This window comes from Dasypus novemcinctus, chromosome 10 (genome assembly GCF_030445035.2).
Source record: "Dasypus novemcinctus isolate mDasNov1 chromosome 10, mDasNov1.1.hap2, whole genome shotgun sequence".
In the NCBI taxonomy this organism is placed as follows: domain Eukaryota; kingdom Metazoa; phylum Chordata; class Mammalia; order Cingulata; family Dasypodidae; genus Dasypus; species Dasypus novemcinctus.
The window spans coordinates 84,870,311-84,894,577 of record NC_080682.1 but is presented as its reverse complement, the minus strand read 5'-3'; the positions used below and the strand labels follow the sequence as shown (position 1 = coordinate 84,894,577).

The following is a 24,267-nucleotide window of genomic DNA, read 5'->3' as shown; positions in this document are numbered from 1 at the left end:
TGCAAAACTTTTCACAAAACAATACTTGTCTTTATCCTGGATGATTGGTTTCATTGTGGCGCATAATCCACAGTATGAAAAGTACTGATTTAGGGAATTAAAAACAACAGGGTTTTGTGACTGATTTGATGCGTAGGGGTGGGAGTGGGGAACAAGGATCTTGCCGTGGGTGGCTCTATGAATGGTGATGCTCCCAAATGAAATCAATAATGGGGCATGGGGAGGGGGAAGCATTTGGAAGGTAGAGATGATTAGTTCATTTTTAGATTGAGTTTGAGAGCTCTGTAGTATACAAAGGTTTTCAAGAAGATAAAAGATTTGACTTCTCATTCAGTATTACTATCTCATTGGTTTGTTAATTGATATTAATCAATGGCAATATTTTAAAATAGTTTTCTATACAAAGATATTATGATTCAGGACTTAGTAATCTTTTCTGGCTCAGGCTGGGAATTCAGCCTTCATTTACAACATTGTCAATGTTCTAATGGGAGGAAGCAGCGTGGGTTTCAAAAATACCTGGCATGCATGGAAAATTAGTATATTGGGGACTAGTACACACTAACTTTAAATACTTATTAGTGCTTGTATATAGTTTGGCATGGTTAATGTTCTGATATATTGAAATATTTATACAAAAGAGAGCAATCATTATATTAATTAGTTTATGTGGGTAGTGTGTGTCCAGTTTGCTTTAGTTCTTTATACAAAGATATACTGTTAGAGGGTTATCAGCTTTTGATTCTTTTACTTATTTTAGGTTAATTTAGAACCAGTGGCATTTTGTCAGTGGCCTTCACCTTTTGCAACTGTAAAAGGCTATTTCCTAAATTGAGTACATTAGTGTAAATAACAGATACATGCCTATGTTGTTATTTTTTAACTAGGAAATAATAATTTCTAAATTTTTTATATAGATTGAATACCTGCTTAAGAAACTTACAGAAGCTATGGGAGGATGTTGGCAGCAAGAACAATTTGAACATTTTAAAATCAACTTCGATGACAGTAAAGATGGCCTTTCTGTGTGGGAACTTATTGAGCTTATTGGAAATGGACAGTTTAGCAAAGGCATGGATCGACAGACAGTGTCTATGGCAATTAATGAAGTCTTTAATGAGCTTATATTAGATGTATTGAAACAGGTAAGAGTCCTGTAACATATTTGAAATAATAAAATTTTCATCACAAAGATGTCCATAAGCTACTTATACTTTTACATTGATTTTGGAAAGGAATAAAGTTTCTTATTCTCCAAGTCTTATATTAGACTTTCATTCTAAGGAATTACTGGTGCACTTTTGGTTGAACAGTTAAGAATTGGGAAGCTCTTCCTTTAAAAGAACTGTTTAAGTACCATATTTCCAAACTTTTAAAAATATTTTCATGTCATTTGTGCATCCATACTCATTGGTCTGTAATGATTTCTATGGCATATTATTCAATGAAAAAAAAACAAGAGGTTGCTGAACAGCAGGTGTCTCGCAGGCCCTTTCCGTGTTATGTAATATATATTCATAGATTCTAAAATTTTAACAGTAGCTGCTTCTGGATTGTGGGATTTTGGTGAATTTTATTTTCTTCTATATCCTTTTATGTATCATTGGATTTTCTACATGATTATATATTATTTTCATAAAATCAGAAAAATTCGTTTTGGGAAAAAAATACCCTTATATAACAAAGTTGCATTTGTCTTATTAGACTATTATCTTTTGCTTCTTAGCAACCAGCACAGCATTTGATATATATATGGAAATCTTAATGTTTATTGAATAAATTTATATAATTTTTTGATTGATCTTTTAAACTTCTTTTATTGTTATATAAAAACTTCATTTGAGATTTTCTTCCTTTGCTTCTTTCTTTGCTCATGGGATTATATTGTTGTCTTTGCTCCTTTTTCATAGTGGAGACCATCAATATGTATTTATTGAAACTTAGTTTCTGTAGATTTTTGGTGCTTCAGAGAGGTATGAAAAATAGTCTTTGTTCTAAGGATTCTAGGCCTTCAGGATGGGAGGAATATGACTGTAGATGGATTGCAGTATGAGATAGCTTTTGCTAAATGTCTAAGGGTTGGGAAACTGAACAAGTAATTTGATTAGAACTCTGTAGTAATCAAATGAAATTTACAGCCAAGTTAAAATTGTATATTTAATCATTAATGTAGTCTTTACCATAGGCTATCAATACTTGTAGGTTTAATTAAAAATGTCAGCTATTCACAGACAATCCTGAAGGACTTAGGCCTGTAATAATGTATAATTTTTCTGAAGTAAAAATTTGAATTAGACACCTCTGAAGCTGGTATGTGGGAAGGAACACAGGGCTAGTGAGTTTAAGATTAGAAGCCACACTTGAAGCTGGGATCCTAACTACTCCTTGTCCAGTACTTGTCCTGCTTATCTGGAGCAGAGTTCATCTTCCAGAAATGTGAGAGATTGGGTAAGAGGTAAATTGGTGCCAAAAGGTGGAAATCCTTGAATATTTAGTTGAGAAGTTGTACTTGACCAAGTTGACCACTTTGAACATTTTCTTTGATTGAGGTTTTAATTTACAGAGAATCACTGTTAGAGGTTCTTTTTCTAAAAAAATTTATTATGGAGAATTCTGAGCATATACAAAAGTAGACAGAATAGTATAATGAACTCCCATAACCTGTTACCCAGCACCAACAACTACCAATACATGACTAATCCTATTATACCCACTTTTGCTTCTGTATTGTTTTGAAGCAAACCTTTGACATTTCATTTTAACAATATATATTTCAATAGATATCTCTAAAAGATAAGTACTTTTAAAAAAGGCCACAATACTGTTAAAACACTAGGGATTGTGTTTATAGCTTTCAAGAGTGTGTTTCTGAAATGTCTGACATTGTATGCAAACTTTTGTTTGCATGTACTAGCATGAATTTAATGGAGTATAGTGTCCCTGGCCTTCATAGATCCTCAGTGGGCTCATGATCCACAAAGGAAAAGAACCATTGATATTTATGCATTCAAGGACAAATAATAGAATAGGCAAGAATATCATGGAAGAAGTAACAGCTCTTACAAGTAAAAAGATAAAACCATTTATATCAGATTTAATCTTTAATAGGGTTACATGATGAAAAAAGGCCATAAACGGAAAAACTGGACTGAACGTTGGTTTGTACTAAAACCCAACATAATTTCTTATTATGTGAGTGAGGATCTGAAAGATAAGAAAGGAGACATTCTCTTGGATGAAAATTGCTGTGTAGAGGTAAGAATCTACTGTTGATTCTTTTCCTGGTTGGTTTATCTAGTGCTGCCCCCTGCTGCTGATGGAGTTTCTCATCTTCCTTCTAAGGTTTAGAGCCTTAAAATAATCCTAAATTTTACATTTCCAAAATAATATAATCATACAGGAACCATAGCTTCCGAACCAAAATTAAAGATAGTTGACAAAATCTTTTTCTAATGTAAATTTGTTTTATATTCATCAACAAAGTATAAGGATTAAATCTCATTTATTTGAGGGTTTAGTGAATCGTTTATTGAACAAAGTGGAGTCATAAAAAGGAAAATAAAGCAAAAAAAAAAAACTGTTCAGTAAAACAATGTTTGAAATAATGAACATACCAGAAAATCTGGGAGGTTTGGAATGCAATAAATAAATCAAAAGAAAATGTATTACCTTTGAATACTTTGGAAGACTTTAGGACACTTTATTCAAACCTATTAATTCTGTAAAGTAGTAAAGACCTTACTAAGATAATTTTTCAAATTTTTAATTTATATCTGAACTATCACTATGTCTGTTTGTCAAAGAACATTTAAAATACCTAAGATCTCACTCATAAATGTATTTTGATGAATGAAATGGTATAGATATTTATTGATATTTTAATGAATCGGGCTATACAATACCTGCTAAGGAGTCTTTTCAGGTTCATTTTAACATCGAGACTCATAAGACTACCATAGGCTATACCCATCCCTCATAAGGACACAGCACAGGAACCACAGCTTGCCAGCAGCAATAGCCTGGGTGCAGGACAGGGGAACCGCACTGGGTGGGTATGGGGGGCCACCCTGGCTTACAAGCCACAGCATCCCCATGGGGTCAGTACCTCTTGCAACAATTCCACACTTGTACCATTTAGGGTGTTTGTAAGGGTTGTGCTCAGGTGCAAGAGTTGCCACACTCAGGAAAGCTCAAAGCATGGTGTCTCCTTTTGGTATTTATAGTTCTCCCAGTCCAAATATAGTATACAGCTTTTTTTTTTTTTTAAGGAGGTATTGGAGATTGAACCTGGGACCTCATACATGGGAAGCAGGTGCTCAATCACTTGAGCTACATCTGCTCCCTAGTATACAGTATTAAAGAACTAATTTTGCTTTCTATTTTAGTCCTTGCCTGATAAAGATGGAAAGAAATGTCTTTTTCTCATAAAATGTTTTGATAAGACTTTTGAAATCAGTGCCTCAGATAAGAAGAAGAAACAGGAGTGGATTCAGGGTAAGGTAGTTTTTATTATTTGCCATGATTTAACTTGGGAGTTCTGACTTTCTATTTTTTTAATCTCATTGAAGACACTGATACATTCTTTTCTCATTTTCTGGTTATTTCTGTGTATAACAATAGTTGAAAAAAGCAAAAAGTTGAGTTACCAATTTTTTGTTTGTTTGTAGTTTAATGTATTTTAATAGCAAACTTACAGGAACAGCACAGAAGACATACAACATTAAACACATGTACTTGCATGTTGGACAACTCAGAAAAGTATAGTGAATAGATGGAATTTATTGTATAATAAAAATGTTACAAACACCATTTGGTTGCCGTCAATAAGAAATTTACTTGTTTTTTAAAAAAGCCAAATGCTGGCATTGTCCAGAAAAATTTAACAGGTTTATTTGTAATAATTGTTATAAAGTTGAATTATTGAAACTTGTTCATGGAAACATTTTGATTTGCATTAATGCTTTTTGTCCCTGTATTTATATTAAAAATTCACACACTAATGAAAATGGAAAAGCTGCCAGTTCCTGATTTCTGTCCCCTATTTTTCCATTCACAGTCATATACTTAGGTACCTTTTGACCCTATGGGGAAAAAAATCTAACGTTTAGAAGTACCAATAACAAGAAGAGGAAAAAAAATTTTTTTTGAGAATAAAATGTTTCCCATCACAGTGGATTCTTAAGCACGTTTTCCACGTATGCGGTGTGCTGACTGGGTGTCTTTTGGCATAATTGTTACATATTTGGTATGGATAGCTCACAGGTTGGTGTCTTCAAATTGAAAAGGCCAACCAGATTAGGCCTCACGTACTTCCTACAAAGCACCAATAGCTGTGCTGTGGCAGTGCAGATATATTTTGAAGTCCTGACACCAGATGCTATAAAGCAAGTTTGCAAATCAGAAGTACATTGGGGGCGGTGGACTTGGCCCAGTGGTTAGGGTGTCCGTCTACCACATGGGAGGGCCGAGGTTCAAACCCTGGGTCTCCTTGACCCGTGTGGAGCTGGCCCACGCGCAGTGCTGATGCGCACAAGGAGTGCTGTGCCATGCAGAGGTGTCCCCCGCGTAGGGGAGCCCCACGCACAAGGAGTGCGCCCAGTAAGGAGAGCTGCCCAGCGCGAAAGAAAGTGCAGCCTGCCCAGGAATGGCGCTGCACACATGGAGAGCTGACACAACAAGATGACGCAACAAAAAGAAACACAGATTCCTGTGTCGCTGACAACAACAGAAGCAGACAAAGAAGATGCAGCAAACAGACACAGAGAACAGACAACCGGGGTAGGGGTGGGGAATGGGAGAGAAATAAATAAATAAATAAATAAATCTTAAAAAAAAAAAAGTACATTGGACTTCTGATAAAATCTAATTTCACTTAGTGCACAGTAACAGAGCTGTAAGGATGAGGTTTCTTACCCTTTCTCCTTGGGCTGAGCATCAAGTGAGAGACGGTGCTGGTGCAGGCAAACTATGGCGAACACAATTCCCAAATTTATCAATTTCATTTGCATAATGAACTTGGAGGAAAATTCTAAACTAGAGATTTTAAGTTTATTTACTCCTACTATTTTAAAAGTATGGAATTTCCCTCTCTAAGGAGTGTGAAGAATTTTGAAGTGGTTACCTTGAGTTTTTTTTTTTTAATTCCCCCCTCCCTTGTGGCTTGCTTTCTGTCTGCTCTCTGTTTCCATTCACTGTGTGTTCTTCTGTGTCTGTATTTTATTTTTATTTATTCCCCCCCACTTGCGGCTTGCTCGTTGTCTGCTCTCTGTGTCCATTCGCTGTGTGCTCTTCTGTGTGTGTGTTTTTTTTTTTTTTTACTTGTCTCCCTTTTTTGCTGCATCGCCTTGCTGAGTCGGCTCTCTGTGGTGCATGTGGGCCGGCGGCACTCTGTGGCACCAAGGCCAGTGGCTCTCCGCAGCATATGGGTAAGCCTGCCTTCACAAGGAGGCCCTGGGACACAAACCCAGGGCTTCCCGTACGGTAGACAGGAGCCCAACCAATTGAGCCACTTCCCTACCTTGAGTTTTTGGTAATATATAAAACAGAAGAGGAATTATGCAATAGCTTTTTTTAACTTTGTCTTTTGAAATAATTTCACACTAAAAGGACAGTTGCAAAAATATATATGGAACCCATACAGAGAATTCCAACTCTTCCCCCACCCCCACCCCTACCCCCCCAGAAGATATCCAGATCCACAATATGGATCTTTTGGCTATTTCAAGCCTTTTTCAAGATCCATTACTTTTTTTTTTTTTTTAAGATTTTATTTATTTCTCTCCCCTTCCCCCTCACCCCCACCCCAGTTGTCTGTTCTCTGTGTCCTTTGCTGCGTGTTCTTTTTGTCCGCTTCTGTTGTTGTCAGTGGCACAGGACTCTTTCTTTTTGTTGTGTCATCTTGCTGCGTCAACTCTCTGTGTGTGTGGCGCCTTTCTTGGGCAGGCTGAACTTCTTTCACACTGGGCAGCTCTCCTTATATTGAGGCTCCCCTATGCAGGGGGCACCCCTACTTGGGGGGCACCGCTGCATGGCATGGCACTCCTTGTGGGCATCAGCACTGTGCGTGGGCCAGCGCCACATGGGTCAAGGAAGCCCGGGGTTTGAATTGCGAACCTCCTATGTGGTAGACAGTCGCCCTATCCACTGGGCCAAGTCCACTTCCCAAGATCCATTACTTATACAAGAAATCATTAGTTCAAATAATTTTTTCAATAACACAGACTTTTGAATTAATAGCTTTTAAACCAAAGTGTTACATTATTCCAAAATCAGTAAAGAATGAAACACTATATAAAAGGAAAGGGGATTCCAAATACTGTACTCTTGGACATAGGTAAAATTATGCTCTGTTGAAAATTGTAGTCATTTTTATAGTAGTTTAAGAGTTTGAGGCAATGCCCCTGTATTCAAATCCACTTTCCTGGGTCACATGAATTGAGTCATTAATTTTATAGCTAATTTTCTCTTCTGTGGAATGTAGACAGTAGCACTTTCCACTTGGGGTTATTGTGAGGACTAAAAATTAGATTACAGGTGTACTTGCACTATTTCAAAGTAGCATAAATCATTGAAGCAATGTTTGTGATAGAAAGGGTTACAAGCAAACTAAATGTCTTAATTGACATTTAATTGTTAATGTCAATAAATTATTGAGAAAGTATTAATTGAGAAATAGTTGAATAAATTATACCTATACAGTGGAGTACTATGCAGTAGTAAAAGTAACAGGGATTCTCTATATGTACTGATATGGAAAACTCTGAGATAAATTAAGTGAAAAAAGCTAGGGTCAAGAAAATGTGTTACACAGAAGGACAAATACTGTGTGATTGCATTACTGTGAACCAAAGATATTGTGTAACATATTGTATGATTAAAAAAAAATTATATTGTTCCAGTATATTTAATTGAGAAATGTATGTTTTTATTCAACTGTTTTCTCTTTAGCTTTTAATTGTTTCTATTTTCAATTAAATGTACAAAATAATGTAAAAAAAAGAATGTGTTATGCCTCCATATGTGTCAAAAGAAGGTAATGGATATATATACATGTTTACTTACATATGTGTAAAATATCTCAGGAAAGATACATAAGAAACTGTTAGTATTAGGTGCTAATGGGGAGGGGAACACAGTGTTTGGGTGATAGAAGTAGGAGGGAGACTTTCTCTATATGTCCTTTCATGTTTATTGAATTTGAACAGTGAAGTTCTTAGCTATTTATAATTAAATTTAAATAGTGAAATTGGAAAAGAAAATTCATATTTCCTGTAAAAATGCTCAGAGGCAGAATCACAGTCCACGGTGGGTTTTCTGACTCCATTTGATTTTCTTCCCACAATGCCCTTTGCATGTTAGGCTTACAAAGAATAAAGAGTATTTCCCATTTTTCCTCCTACACCTTTTATAGCCATTCATTCTACTATTCATCTGTTGAAGCTGGGCAGCCCCCCGCCACACAAAGAAGCTCGTCAGCGTCGGAAAGAACTCCGGAAGAAGCTGCTGGCTGAGCAGGAGGAGCTGGAGCGACAGATGAAAGAGCTCCAGGTTGCCAATGAAAACAAGCAGCAGGAGCTGGAGACTGTGAGGAAGGTGGGAATGGGCTCTGGGCTGGGCTGGGGAAATGGATTTCCATTTCATTGCAGAAGTCACTTCTACCTTATTTATGAACTTTAGTCCTATCATGATTAGGTTAATGCAATTTTAGGAAGATGTTTTTGGTAAACTGTATACTCAGGAAGTATATCCAGATCCTGGCTTTCCTAATCCTAAAAATGCAAGGGTCTCAGGGCTGCATTAACATTTCATCGGCCAGAAAGGCATATTATAAGAATGATGAAGAGTTTAATTTTGTTAGAGGAAGATGGGAAATTTTATTCCCCTGAAGATGTCAAGGCTGTTTTTGGTGACCTTCAAAAACTTTTAAAAATTTCTTTCCCCCTTAGCTCCCATCTTTATTTATGAGTACCCTGGAAGACCGTTACTGTAGAACTGTAGGTTTTACTCAATTTTTTTTTTATTTTTTAAAGATTTATTTTTTATTTATTTTTCTCCTCTTCCCCCACCCACCCCAGTTGTCTGTTCTCTGTGTCCATTCGCTGTGTGTTCTTCTGTGTCCACTTGTATTCTTGTCAGTGGCACTGGGAAACTGTCTCTCTTTTTTCTTGCATCATCTTGCTGCATCAGCTCTCTGTGTGTGCTGCGCCACTCCTGGGCAGGCTGCACTTTTTTTGCGCAGGGTGGCTCTCCTTAGTGGGTGCACTCCTTGCACATGGGGCTCCCCTACATGGGGGACACCTCTGCCTGGCACAGCAGTCCTTGCATGCATCAGCACTGTGCGTGGGCCAGCTCATCACATGGGTCAGGAGGCCCTGGGTTTGAACTCTGGACCTCCCATGTGGTAGGCAGACTCTCTGTCAGTTGAGTCATACCCGCATCCCGAGGTTAAGTAACTGTAGACTATAAGATAGTTGCTCTTCACTGGTAAACTTTGTTCCTCAATTATATCACAGTTCTGGGGGTTGTGGTGAGTTCCCTATTGTGTGGGCAAGGTCACCTTCAGGTTGAGCCTGTCTGCCTTGAATCAATGAGCACCTGGTTACCACAAGCTCAAAGACCCTTTTGCATCCTCCTTTGCAACACAATTGCCTTGGAATGTAAGGATTGCTCAGCAGATGATAGTCTAAAGCCCCACTTTTCTCCCTTTGCAACCCATGGAAATGCTATACCATGGGCTGAACTACCTCCAAGTAGGGATTTCATACTTTATTTATAGTCTTAGGAACCATGTGGTCATACAGTCTTAGAAATCATCCTTACCATTTAGTATACCTGTTTTCTAAAAGCATCTCCTCAGTTCTTACTGCCCTTCCCCTGAATCACTCTTGCATCTCACCTCTTTTTGCCACAATGCATTTCCTTTAAAAACTCCACTAACAGGCTAGGATGAGCCCTTGCCTCTTTCCGCCACTGTCCACATGTCAGAAGTGAGTGTTGTGCAGGGAGTTGGGGTGAGGGAAGTGGGGGTGGTGGTACACCTGGGGCTTTGTGTCCTTTTTAATAATTTTTAATAAATTATGAAATAAGTCATACATACAGAAAAGAATATAAAATATGTATATGCAAATAACCATAAAATGAACACCCATGAAATAATTTACCAGGTTAAGATAGAATATTGCTGATAATTTTAGAACCTCTGGCATCCTTTCTTTCCTTTTAAAATTTGAAAAATTTACAAATGGAGAGTGGATGGAACTCAGATGTTTGAGTGCCTGCTTCCCACATATGAGGTCCTAGGTTCTATCTTCAGTATCTTCTAAAGACAAACACATGAAAAAAACCAACTCTCACTGGGCAGCAGATGTAGCTCAGTGATTGAGTACCTGCTTTACATGAACGAGCTCCTGGGTTCAGTCCCTGGTACCTCATTAAAAAATAATAAAATTTATAAATGGTAAAAATTGAATTTTATGTATAGCTTTATAAGTTTTTATACATGTCTTGATTCTTGTACCCCCACAGACAGGCTACAGAATAATTCCAACACCCCAGAAAATTCCCTCATGCTGCTCCTTTGTATTCAGATCTTCCCTGTATACCTAATTCATAGATACTACTGTTTCATTTTCTTCTTGTATTTTTGCCTTTTCTAAATTGTCACATAAATGGAATAATACAGTATGTAAGTTTTTAAGACTGATTTTTTTAGCATCATGCATTAGAGATTCAGTTGTCTGTCTTTTTAAACTCTCAGATGCTTTTGATTGCTACCTTCCAGGAGCATGTAGGTGCCCTGGTCTGTGTTAGGTAGATATATGCCTATACTAGGCAAAGGATAGACCTATGTAGATAGCTTTCCTACTACCTAGTTTTATAGATTATTTAAGCAATTTGGTATTTGATGGAAAAGTGTTGGAAAATCATTGTAGATCCTTTAGTAATCTTTGATTTTCTTTTTCTTGTCAAGAAATAAAGCTCTTCAGTTTTTCATTGAAGTATTTTTATTGGGGGAAAAAAGCTCAGATGAACATTTAAATCACCTGGAATTAGGTTACATGTTTACACATTTCATAACATGACAAGTTTCAGTTAATTCAGAAGATTGAATAAGAAATCAAGTACTTTGTAATAGCCATTAGAGTTCCTTAAAGGATTTACCCAAATGATTTTTATTTTTACTTCTCTTTATTTAAAAAAAGTCTTTTAAGTGGAAAATATAGGCATATGGTTCAAAAATTTAAAAATATTAAAACATTCAGTGGAAAGATTCCCTTCTACTTCTTTCCCTCCTCTCCTCAGTTCCCACCCACTCTCCCACAGGAAAACATTATTTTTCATTTCTGTGTATCTTCCAGATTTATTTAATATATATACACAAGTAAATATGAAAATAACTTCTAATTTTCTCATTTTTTAATGCAAGAAGTACATACTAAGCTCACTGTTCTGCATCCAGTTTATTTCACTTGTTGCACTTTAAAAAAGAATTTATAAGAGAAGTATATAGGTTTACAGAAAAATCATGCAGAAAAGACTGAGTTCCCATATACTCATGCGTACAGGTTTATTATTAACACTTTGCATTAGCCTGGTAGCTTTGTTGCAGTTGATGAAAGAGTATTATTGTAATTCTGTTAACTTTAGTGCTTGTACTTGCTAGCTTACATTAGGTTCACAGCTTGTTTTTTAGTCTTTGTTTTTTGCTTTTAATTTTCTAGTAACATATATACAACCTCATATTTCCCCTTTTAACTATACGCAGATAGTTAATTCAGTGAAGTTAATTACATTCACAATGTTTTGCTGCCATCACCTCCATCTGTTACCAAATCTTTTAAAATCACTCCAACCAGATACTTTTTAAGCATTAACTCTTTATTTCCTACTCCCATCCTGGTGCCTGATATCTCTATTCTAGTTTCTGACTTAAAAATGTCACATGTATCAGAGCCTCATTCCTTCTTATGACTGACTAATGGTTATATATATGCCTCATTTTGTTATCCATTCATCTGTTAATGGACACTTGGGTTGCTTCCATCTTTTGTCAACTGTGAATAATACTGCTAGAAACAGCAGTGTGCATGTATCTGTTGGAGACCCTGATTCCAATTCTTTTGGGTATATACCTAGAAGAGGGATTGCTGGATCACATAGTAATTCTATATTTAACTGTATGAGGAACCGCCAAACTATTTTTCACAATGACTGTACTGTTTTACATGTCCATCAGCAAGAGCAAGTGCTCTTATTTCTCCACATCATCCTCTCCAATACATATTTTCTTTTTTTAAAAAAGTTAGCCTTTCCAGTGGGCATGAAATGGTATCTCATTGTAGTTTTGATTTGCATCTCCCTAAAGGTTAATAATACTGAACATCTTTTCAAGTGCTTATTGCCATTTGTATATCTTGTTTGGAAAAATGTCTATTCAAATCTTTTTCTCATTTTTAAATTGGGTTGTTTGTCTTTTTGTTGTTGAGTTGTTGGATTTCTTTATATATTCTGGATATTAAACCCTTATTAGATATGTGATTACCAAATATTTTCTACCATTCTGTAGGTTGTCTTTTTATTTTCATGATGAAGTCCTTTGAGACACAAAATTTTTAGTTTTGATAAGGTTCCATTTATCTACTTTTTCTTTTCTTGCTTGGCCTTTTGGTGTGAAGTCTAAGAAACCATTGCCTAACACGAGGTCCTGAGAATGCCTCTCTATGTTTTCTTCTAGGAGTTTTGTAGTTTTGGTTGTTATATTTAGGTCTTTGGTCCATTTTGAGTTGATTTTTGCATATTGATATCCCATTTTCCCAGCATTATTTTTGAAGAGACTGTTCTTTCCGAATTGAATGGTCTTGGCATCCTCAAAAATCAGTTGGCCATAGATGTGTGAGGGTTTATTTCTGAATTGTCTGAATTGGATTCTTTGGGCTATATGTCTGTCCTTGTATTGTGTTATTTTGATTGTTGTAGCTTTGTAATAAGTTTTAAAATTGGGAATTGTGAGTTCTTCATCTTTATTCTTCTTTATCAAGATGGTTTTGACGTTCATGGTCCCTTACCCTTCCATTTAAATTTGAGGATTGACTTTTCCATTTCTGCGAAGAAGTTTGTTGGAATTTTGATTGAGACTGCACCACTATAGATAGATTCTACCCATAGCTTTGGGTAGCATTGACATCTTAACAATATTTAGTCTTCTGATTCATGACACAGAATGTACTTCCATTTATTTGGTCTACCATAGATTTCTTTTAGCAATGCTTTGTAGTTTTCTGTATGTCAATCCTTTATATCCTTGGTTAAATTTATTCCTAGATATTTGATTCTTTTAGTTGCTATTGTAAATGGATTTTTTAAAAAAATGATTTCCTCTTCAAATTGTTCATTACTACTGTATAGAAATACAACTTGTTTTTACACGTTGATCTTTTACCCTGCCACTTGGCTGACTTTGTTTATTAGCTCTAGTAGCTTTGTTGTGGATTTTCTCTATCTGGGATCCTGTCATTTGCAAATAGGGAAATATTTACTTCTTGCTTTCCAGTATGCATGCCTTTTAGTTTATTTTTCTTGCCCAATTGTTGTGGCTAGAACTTCCAGTAAGTGTTGAACAACAGTGGTGAGAATGGTCATCCTTTTCTTGTTCCTCATCTTAGAGGGAAAGCTATCAGTCTTTCACCAATGAGTATGATGTTAACTGTGGGTTTTTCATATATACCTTTTATCATGTTGAGGAAGTTTTCTCCTATTCCTAGTTATCTAAGTTTTTTAATCAAGAAGGTGTGCTGAATTTTGTCGGAATGCCTTTTTTGCATCAGTTGAGATAATCATGTGTTTTTTCCCCTTTGTTTTATTAATGTATATTAAATTAATTGATTATCTTATGTTGAACCACCCTTGCAGACCTGGGATAAATGCAAATTTGATAATGGTGTATAATTCTCTTAATGTGCTGTTGGATTTGGTTTACTAGTATTTTGTTGAGAAATTTTGTGTCTATATTCATAAGTGATATTGGTCTGTAATTTTCTTTTCTTGTATTTTTTTTTTAATACACATTTCTCATTTAAATGTACTGGATACATATAAATTTTTTTTGAATCATACAATATGATACACAATATATTTGGTTCATAGTAACACAATCATAAAACATTTGTTCTTTTGTATCTGGCTTGCTTCACTCAACATAATGTCTTCTAGGTTCATACATGTTGTCACGTGTTTTATGACTTCGTTTCTTCTTAGAGCTGCATAATATTCCATCATGTGAATAGACCGCAGTTTGTTTATCCATTCATCTGTTGATGGACACCTGGGTTGTTTCCACCTTTTGGCAATCATGAATAACTGTTGCTATTAACATCATTGTGCAGATGTCTGTTTGTGTCACTGCCCTCAGTTCTGGATAAATACCCAGTAGTGCTATTGCAGGGTCATGTGGCAAGTCTATATTCAACTTCTTTAGGAACTGCCAAACAGTCCTCACAATGGCTGTACCAGTCTGTATTCCCACCAACAGTGAATAAGTGTTCCTATCTCTCCACATCCTCTCTAACACTTGTAGTTCTCCGTCTTTTTAATAGTGGCCATTCTGATAGGTGTGAAATGATATCTCATTGTAGTTTTGATTTGCATTTCTCTAATCATTAATGATGTGGAGCATTTCTTTGTGTGTTTTTTCCCATTTATATTTCTTCTTTGGACAAATGTCTATTAGAGTCTTTTGCCCATTTTTTTAATTGGGTTGTTTGTCTTTTTATTCTTGAGTTGTAACATCTCTTTCTATGGCATGGATATTAAACCCTTATCAAACGTAAGATTTCCAAATATTTTATCCTGTTGCGTTGTCTGCATTTTCACCCTTTTGACAAACTCCTGTGAGGTGCAAAAGTGTTTAATTTTGAGTAGATCCCATTTATCTATTTTTTCTTTTGTTGTACGTGCTTTTGCTTTGGGTGTAAGGTCCAATAAACCACCACCTACTGCAAGGTCTTGAAGATGTTTCCCTACATTTTTTCTAGTGGTTTTATGGCCCTGGCTTTTATATTTAGGTCTTTGATCCATTTTGGTTGATTCTTGTATAGAGAGTAAGATAGGGGTCCTCTTTCATCCTTTTGGTTATAGATATCCAGCTGTCCCAGCACCATTTGTTGAAAAGACTGTTTGTCCCATTAACATTGACTTTGTAGGTTTGTCAAAAACAAGTTGACTATATAGGTGAGGGTTTATTTCTGGGTTCTCAATTCTGTTCCACTGATTGATGTGCCTATCTTTATGCCAGTGCCATGCTGTTTTTTGGCCACTGTAGTTTTCTAATATGTTTCAAATTCAGGCAGTGAAATTCCTCCTATGTTGCTCTTCTTTTTTAGAATGTTTTTGGCTATTCAGGTACACTTTCCCTTCCAAATGAATTTGGTAATTGCCTTTTCTAATTCTGTAAAGTAAGCTGCTGGGATTTTAATTAATATTGCATTGAATCTGTAAATCAATTTGGGTAAAATTGACATTTTCATGATATTTTTCCAGTCTGTGAACATGGAGTGTCTTTCAATTTGTTCAGGTCTTTTTAAATTTCTTTAAGCATTGTTTTGTAGTTTTCTGCATATAGGTCCTGCACTTCTTTGGATAATTTAATTCTTAGGTATTTGAGTCTTTTTGTTGCTATTCAAAATGGAAGTTTTCCCAATTTCCTCCTCAGATTGTTCAGTACAAGTGTACAAAAACATTACTGTTTTTTGCCTGTTGATCTTTTTTTTTTGTCTTTATTTTTTTAATATTACGTTCAAAAATATGAGGTCCCCATATATGCCTGTTGATCATGTATCCTACCACTTTGCTGAACTCATTTATTAGCTCAAGTAACTTTGTCATGGATACTTCAGGATTTTCTAAGTACAAAATCATGTCATATGCAAACAGTGAGAGTTTTACTTCTTCTTATCCTATTTCGATGCCTTTAACTTTTTTCTTGTCTAATTGCCCTAGTTAGAACTTCTAGTACAATATTGAATAACAGTGGTGACTGTGTGCATGTATCCTTGTCTTGTTCCTGATCTTAGAGGGAAAGCTTTCAACTTTTCCCCATTGAGTATGATGTTGTCTCTGGGCTTTTCATATATATCTTTTATCATATTGAGGATTTTCCCTACTATTCCTATTTTTTGAAGTGTTTTTATCAAAAAAGGATGCTGGAGTTTGTCAAGTGCCTTTTCTGCATTGATTAGATGATCATGTGTGTTTTTTTTCCCCTTCAATTAGTTAATGTAGTGTATTAACGTTGATTGATTTTCTTATCTTGAACCAGCCTTGCATACCAGGAATAAATACCACTTGGTCATGATGTATGCCTTTTGATATGCTGTTGGATTTGATTTTTAAGTATTTTGTTGAGGTTTTTTGCATGTGTTCATTAGAGAGATTGGTCTGTAATTTTTTTTACTTGTAGTATCTCTATCTGGCATAGGATGATGTTGGCTTCATAAAATGTGTTGAGTAATTTTCCTTCCTCTTCCATTTTTTGGAAGAGTTTAAACAGGATTGGTGTCAGTTCTTTTCGAAATGCTTGATAGAATTCACCTGTGAAGCCATCTGGTCCTGGACTTTTCTTTGTTGGGAGATTTTTAAAAAATATATTTTTAATTTATTTTTAAAAGAAACATAGATCACACAAAATGTTACATTAAAAATATAGGAGGTTCCCATATTTCCCACTCCACACACCTCCCACTTTTCCCACATCAGCAACTTCTTTTCATTAGTATGGTACATTCATTGCATTTGATGAATACATTTTGTAGCACTGCTACACAGCATGGATTATAGTTTATGTTGTAGTTTACACTCTCTCTGAGTCCATTCAATGGGTTATGACAGAATATATAATGTCCTGCATCTGTCCCTACAATATCATTCAGGACAACTCTGAGTTGTTGGGAGATTTTTGATGACGGATTCAATCTCCCAACAGGGGTTGAACCCAGGTCCTCTCATATGGTAGGCAGAAGTTCTATCACTTGAGCCACATCTGCTTCCCATCCCATAAGTTTTTAATACATTGTGTTCTTTTTCATTTATCTCAGTATATTTACCTACACTGACTCAAGTACAAACAGAAGAGTTGAACATCTCAGTAATAAGTAAGGAGATCAAATCAATCATCAAAAACCTCTTCTTGTTTGTACTTGAGTCAGTGTAGGTAGTTGTGTTTTCTAGGAACTTGTCCATTTCATCTAAATTGTATTTTGGTGCATAGTTATTCATGGTATTCTCTTTTATACTTCTTTGTATTTCTGTGGGGTTAGTAGTAGTGTCTGCATTTAATTTCTGATTTTAGTTGTTTGTACCTTCTCTCATTTTTTTTGTGTCTAGTTGAAGGTTTGTCAATTTTATTGATTTTTTCCTAAAGAACCAAATTTTGGTTTTGTTGATTATCTCTTTGTTTTTTTGATTTTCTATTTTATCTCCATACTAATCTTAATTTTCTTCCTTCTGCTCACTTTGGATTTAGTTTGCTTTTCTTTTCTAGGTTCTACCATTGTGAAGTTAGGTCTCTTATTTGAGATCTTCTTTTTTCAGTGTAAGAGTTCAGAGCTATACATTTCTCTCTCTAGACTGTCATAACTACATCCTATAAGTTGTGGTATGATTTGTTTTTATTTTTACTTACCTCAGTATATTTCCTGATTTCCCTTGTAATTTCTTCTTTGACACATTAGTTTTTTAATTTCCATATATTTGTGAATTTTCCAGTTTTCCCAGTTATTGATTCCTCGCTTCAGTCCATTGTGGTCACAGAAAATACATTGTATGGTTTCAGTATATATTTTTTCTTTTCCCTTTTTTAGAAGGTACCAGGGATCTTGTATATGAGAGGAAGGCACTCAGCCACTGAGCTACAACTGCTACCACAATATTTTTAAATTTATTAAGATTTGTTTTGTGGCCCAACATTTGTTCTTTCTGGAAAATTATCCATGTGCGCTAGAGAAGAATGAAATTCTTCTGCTGTTCGGTCAGGTGTTCTATGTAAATCTGGTAGATATAGTTCATTTATAGTATCATTTAAGTCTTCTATTTCCTTATTGAATGTTGTACACTGAAATCTCTTTCTATTAATGTATACTGTCTATCTCTCCCTGCAAATCTGTTTCTGCTGCTAGGTATATATTTGTTATGTCTTGTTGAATTGACCCCTTTAAATGGATATAGTGACCTTCTTGTCCCTCACAACAGGTTTGACTTAAATTACGTTTTATCTGATTTTAGTAGAGCTACCCCAGTTGATTTTTGGTTACTAATTTTTGGATGGACAGTATATATATACTTTCACTTTTAAACTACCCATGTCTTTGAAATTACTTGTGAGTCTCTGGTAAGCAGTATATAGTTGGGTCATGTTTTTATATCTGTTCTGCCAGTCTTTGCTTTTTGCCTTTATATATAAAGTGACTAATGGTAATGCATGATTTTTTTCTGCCCTTTTGCTGCTTGGTTTTGAAAGTCTTACCCCATTATACCATTTTTGTCCGTCAATTGTTCTGTTGATGCCTAGTTTATTTTTAGGAGGTACTGGGGATTGAACCCAGGACCTTGTATACTTGTACATGGGAAGCAGGTGCTCAAAGACTTGAGCTATATCTGTTCCCCCTACTTTCATATATATGATTTATTTGTTGTGTACCATTTTTAATCCCTTCTCATTTCTTTCTGTTTATATTTTTCATATATTTTCCTTGTGGTTACCATGGGGCTCAAATTTAAATCGATTACAATCACTTTTGCTTTGATACCAGCTTAACTTTGATAACATACACATATGCTATTCCTATACCCCTCCATCCTCCCACCTTTTTGTTGTACTTGTTAAAAATTAATCTTTTCACATTGTATGTCCCAAACCATACATTTATCTTTGGTTTTTATGCATTTGTATTTTGGAACTTGTAAAAAAATATATATATAATTACATATCAAAAAATAAAACTGTACTGGCATTTATAATTATCCCTGTGGTTACTTTCATGGAAGCCTTTATTTCTTTATGCACTTTGACCCACTGTCTAGTGTCTTTTCCTTTCACTCTGAAGAATTCCCTTTATTGCTGCTTATAAGGCAGGTCTAGTGGTGATGAATTTCCTCAGCTTTTGCTTATTTGGAAATAACTTATTTTTAAAAGATATATTGTATTTATTTCTCCCCACTCCCTTGTTGTTTGCACTGCTGTGTCTGTTCATCTTCCCTGTTTATTTAGTAGGCACCTGGAGCAGAAACCGGGACCTCTGATATGGGAGGGAGGTGCCTAATTGCTTGAGCCACCTCCACTCCCGGCTTTTTATTGTCTCTCATGGTTTTTTCCCCTGCGTATCTTGTTGTGTCAGCTCGCCGTGCCTGCCAGTCACATCAGCTTGCTGTCTTCTTTAGGAGGCACTGGGAACTTCTGCTCCCTGCTTTGTTGTTTCTCATTGTGTTTTTTTTTCTTCTGTGTGTCTTGTGTCAGCTCACCACGCCTGTCTAATGACAGCTTGCTGTCTTTAGGGGGCACTGGGAACTGACCCAGCGACCTTCCATGTGGTAGGCAGGAGCCCAGTTGCCTGAGTCACATCTGCTTCCCCAGGAATAAATCTTAATTTTTTTCTTTCATTTTTCGAGCAACAGTCTCACTGGATATAAAGTTCTTTTTGGCAGTAGTTTTCTTTTAGCACATTGTTTTCTCCCACTGCCTTCTTGAATCCATGTTTTTTTTATGAAAAATCAGTACTTAATTTATTAGGATTCCTTTATATAAAATATGTTGCTTTTCTCTTGGCATCTTTCAGAATTCTCTCCTTGTCCTTGACATTCAACAGGTTGACTACTATGTGTCTTGTGTTTCTCTTTGAGTTTATCCTGTTTGGGGTTTGTTGGGCTTCTTAAATGTGGGTATACATGTCTTTTGTTATATGGGACATTTTCTGCCACCATTTTTTCGAGTATTTTTTCCTGCCCCTGTCTCCCCTTTTCCTTCTGTGGCTCCCATAATGTGTATATTTGTATGCTTGATTGTCTCTCACTAGTCTCTTAGGCTCTTTTTTTTTTTTTTTTAAATTATCTTTTCTTCTCCACAGCCTGAGTCATTTCATTTGTATCGTCTTTCTGTTCACTGATTGTTCTTTTAGCGCCAATCTACTGTTGAAACCCTCTAGGGAATTTTTCCAGCATATTGAATGTTGCTAACTACTGTGCCAGAGGAAGAAGTGTTCTAGGGTTTGGCAGTTGAATGCTTCAGCACAGAAGTATTACACTTCTGTTCACAATTTTTTGGCCAGAGCTGGTTACAAGTTTCTGATGAAAAATCAACCGTCAAACTTATTGGGGTTCCTTTGCGCATGATATGTCATTTTTCTCTTGCTGCTTTCAAGATTGTCTTTGTTTTTTAACCTTTTACCATGATGTGTGTGGATATGGATCTCTTTATGTTTATCATACTTAGAGTTCATTGAACTTGGATGTGTGGGTTAATGTTTTTATCAAATTTATCAATTTTGGGAAGTTTTCAGCCATTATTTTTTCAAATATTTTTTGTATTCCTTTCTTCCCCTTACTTTCTGGTACTCCCTTTATGTGAGTATTGGTGCTTTTAAGGGTGTCTGTGGAGTGAGTTGTTATATGGTACATCGTGGGAACACAGGCTCAGGCACAACGGAAACGTTCAGCAAACGACTGCTCCCTGTTCAGTGAACATACACAGCTCAGAGGGTCGACAAAAGCAGGGAAGACCTCCCATCATGGCTGGTCTCCTGGGGAAGCCAAGTGCTTGGGTCAGGGTCAGTGAATGGCAGCTCCACATGCCCTACTTTGTGTTACAGAGGAGAGACCCTGTGCTCTTGAGAATTGAGTAATTATATACCCCTGGGGTGGGGAGGGCCCTGTCACCGAGAGTTCTTGCCCTGATAAGCATGTGGGGCTTCTTGTTCCTGTTCTGGGTTTAAGGTATGGTTGAGCCTTTCCATTAGACTGATATCCGAGGCTATGGAATAGAAACAGATTGAAACATCTGCACACATTATAAAAGGAGGTGAGGGTAGGGGGGAGGGGAGATTTGGACATGGTGGGGGCTGGGAGATGACCACTGAGGGTGTGTCTTTGACTTCCCCAGCAGTGTCCTACATTTCTCTGAGGCTTTGTTCATTTTTTCTTAAATCTTTTGCCTCTCTTGCCTTCAGATTGCCTAATTTCTGTCAATGTATCTTCAAGTTCACTGTTTTCTTTTTAAAAAGTCCAGATCTACTGTTGAGACTCTCAAGTGAATTTTTCATTTCAGTTATTATACTTTGCAACTCTCAGAATTTCCATTTTGCTCTTTCTTACAATAATTTATATCTCTTTATTGATAACTCCCATTGGAACATTGGCATCATACCTTCCACTACTTTAAGCATGGGTTACTTCTTTTAACATATTTATACAACTTATTCGAAGTCTTTGTCTGCTAAATCCACCATGTGGGCCCCTTTAAAAGCAGTTTCTGTTTCCTCCTTTTTTTAATTCCCCTGTTGTGAATCACATGTTCTTGTTGTTGTTGGTTGTTGCTTTCCCCCCATGTCCTGTGGTTTTTATTGAAAACTGGCCTTTTTTTTTTTTTTTTTTTTGAGGTACGGGGCTGGGATTGAACCTGGGACCTCACTTGTGGGAGGCTGGTGCTTAGCCACTGAGCCACATTGGTTTCCCTGAGTTTTTTTTTTGTTTTTTTTTGTTTTTTTCATTTATTTTGACTGTTTGTTTGTTTTTTTCAGGAGGCTTGGGGAACCGAACCTGGGAACCTCCCATGTGGGAGATGGGAGCTCAACCAATTAAGCCACATTCTCTCCCCGAAACTGGACATTTTTGATAAGCAACTCTGGATACTGATTTGCTTCCCTCAACACCCCCTTCCCGACATGACTTATCGTTATTTGTTTAGTGACTTGACTGGACCAAGACAGTGAAGTCTTGTAGGAAAAAGAGTTTCACCTCTTCTATCGTAGATGTTGCCTTATTGTAGATGTTGCAGTTGTTCTCTATTATTGTAGATGATGTTGCAGTTCTGATAGCAAACAGCTGCTTGGTAGTTTCCAATAAATACAATGTAGAAACTAGGGTCGAGCTCTCAGTTCCAGAAGCTGTGAGTCCCCTGGTCCCACCTTTATCTCCTCTCATGTCTCTCGCTCTGTCCTTTATTTTGTAAAGTTTTGCATTGCCTTTCCTTGCCTTCAAGCCAACTTGTGAGCTGATCACAGCAAAGTCTTATTTCCCTCACTGTGTGAAACCTCTGATTGTTGCTCCTTAGAGAGAGAGACAACCTTGGATATGCACAGTTACCTTGGGATGATCCTGGTTTTAGCAAGGTTCCCTTGAGTGTTCCCTCTGTTAAGCTGTCTTCCTTTGTTAACATCATACCCAGCTATTAGATTTCATTAATTGCCAACTGATTCCTCTATTGCTTTTGGCAATGCCCTGGCGTTTAAATTGCCCAGCTGTCGAATATCATTTATATTTGGGTTCTGTATCAGATCATTTATCTTTGAAACCAGTCTTTGAAGCTTATTCCTACTGTAGGAAGGCTCTTATTAACTCTCTCTTCCTCTGGTTCCCTCTGCTAAACTTCTGGCTGTTCTGAGGTTTAGCTTGTTGCTTCATGGAGCTACCAGTCTCTTCTTAGTTACTTACCACCAGAATTTCCATTGTGTTTGAGAGCACCCTTAGGCTTGAACTTCCTCATGCTCTGTTTCAAATAAAGTCAGTTGTTTTGGGGAGAGCTTCTGAATTTCTCCCCCTCTGGGCAGAATCTCTGTGCCAATGCTCTGGAGCTGGAGACAATGGTCTTCATCTTTTGGAGAGACACCCCTGCTTCAAGAGGTGGTAGCCTCTGGCCTCTTGGCTTGCCTTGTCTGATTTGGAACCTCTGCCCAACAGTGAATTGGGGCAAGGGAGATCCAGCCCAGTATATTTAGCTTGACATACCTTGAGCAGAACCTCTGCCTTATGAGTGGGGGCTGGATGGAAGAAGAGAGCCATAGGCTGCAAACTGAAGGGAGAAGAGAGCCTTGTGTTCTTGCTTGCATCTACCAGGTATAGAGCTTTCTTCTTGCTGACTTAGTGTGGGGTAGGAGAAGAAGCATGTTATGGCTCAGATACCATAGACTCTTTCTTTTCTTATTGAGATTAGTAGATTTTCTTGAATAAATGTTTTTTCTTTTGCTGTATGCCTGTAGGACAATTCGAGAATTTAAATTTTGTTATCTAAATTTTCATCAGTTATAGCTGTTCACTGAGGAGATAATCTACAGTGCTCCTCATTCCAGAAGTTGACCTCTGGTAAAAGTTTTAAGGAATAATGTGTAAGATGACAAAAATGTACAGAACAATCTCAAGAAATAGATCTTGAACCTCATGAATACATTTTCAAAAATCAGTAACTGTACTGTATTTTTCTTTGTAAAATGTTCAGACTTATCAATAGTCACTAATTTACCTAATTTGCCTTGTATGGGAAAATTATTGACATGGAATTTCAGTGGGTCTAAAAGTTTTTTTCCTGTCTTTATTGAATATTAAACATCTCCCACATGTATAAATGTAACTACTTATCCAAGTGTTCGTCAACTGTAACGATTTCTGCTTTCTTGTGGATGGGGTTTTGATTGGGTAGAAACTGGAAGAAGCAGCATCTCGCGCAGCAGAAGAGGAAAAGAAACGCCTTCAGACTCAAGTAGAACTACAAGCCAGGTTCAGCACAGAACTGGAGCATGAAAAACTTGTAAGTGCCACAAAGCTGGAGAAGGCTGCTGCATTAGCTTACAAAGCCAGCTTAGATTGATGAAAGCGGGGGAGGGATGGGAAGCCAGGGTGAGGCTGTTTATCAGCTTGGTTCTGCTACTGACTTGCAGTAGAATATTAGGGAAGTTATATGTTTGCTTGCCTGTCATTACGCATTTATTGAGCACTTTCTCTGTGCTAGGCACTGTGCCAGGGATGCAAAGATAAAAGAGATAAACTTGTTTTCAAGACCCCCAAGTAGAAATTTATGAAATGAGGTGGAAAATGCTATGTTCAGGGTGACTGTATGTCCTGGCTTGTCTGGGACAGTCCCTGTTATCATCATATAATTATTAATAGCATTCTCAAGAGTCCTGGTTTAGATAATAAATAACTATTTAAAAAGTAAGCATAGGTTCTGTGACATTTCTCCTCTGTAATGAGCAAAGTAGAACATCTGATTTCTGGTCTGCTGCTCTTGGTACC

The 24,267-nt window shown here is 36.6% G+C and overlaps 1 protein-coding gene across 2 annotated transcripts in view; it reads left to right on the top strand.

The window, feature by feature from the left end:
- The window catches only part of SWAP70 (switching B cell complex subunit SWAP70), a 95,872-nt gene that overhangs the window by 61,027 nt on the left and 10,578 nt on the right, over window positions 1–24,267 (top strand). For both annotated transcript variants that reach the window (XM_071218214.1, XM_004470242.3), the window contains 5 exons: window positions 918–1,145; window positions 3,109–3,255; window positions 4,386–4,494; window positions 8,411–8,592; window positions 23,675–23,782. In XM_071218214.1, coding sequence (XP_071074315.1) covers window positions 918–1,145; window positions 3,109–3,255; window positions 4,386–4,494; window positions 8,411–8,592; window positions 23,675–23,782 — 774 coding nt within the window. The remainder of the gene's footprint in view (window positions 1–917; window positions 1,146–3,108; window positions 3,256–4,385; window positions 4,495–8,410; window positions 8,593–23,674; window positions 23,783–24,267) is intronic.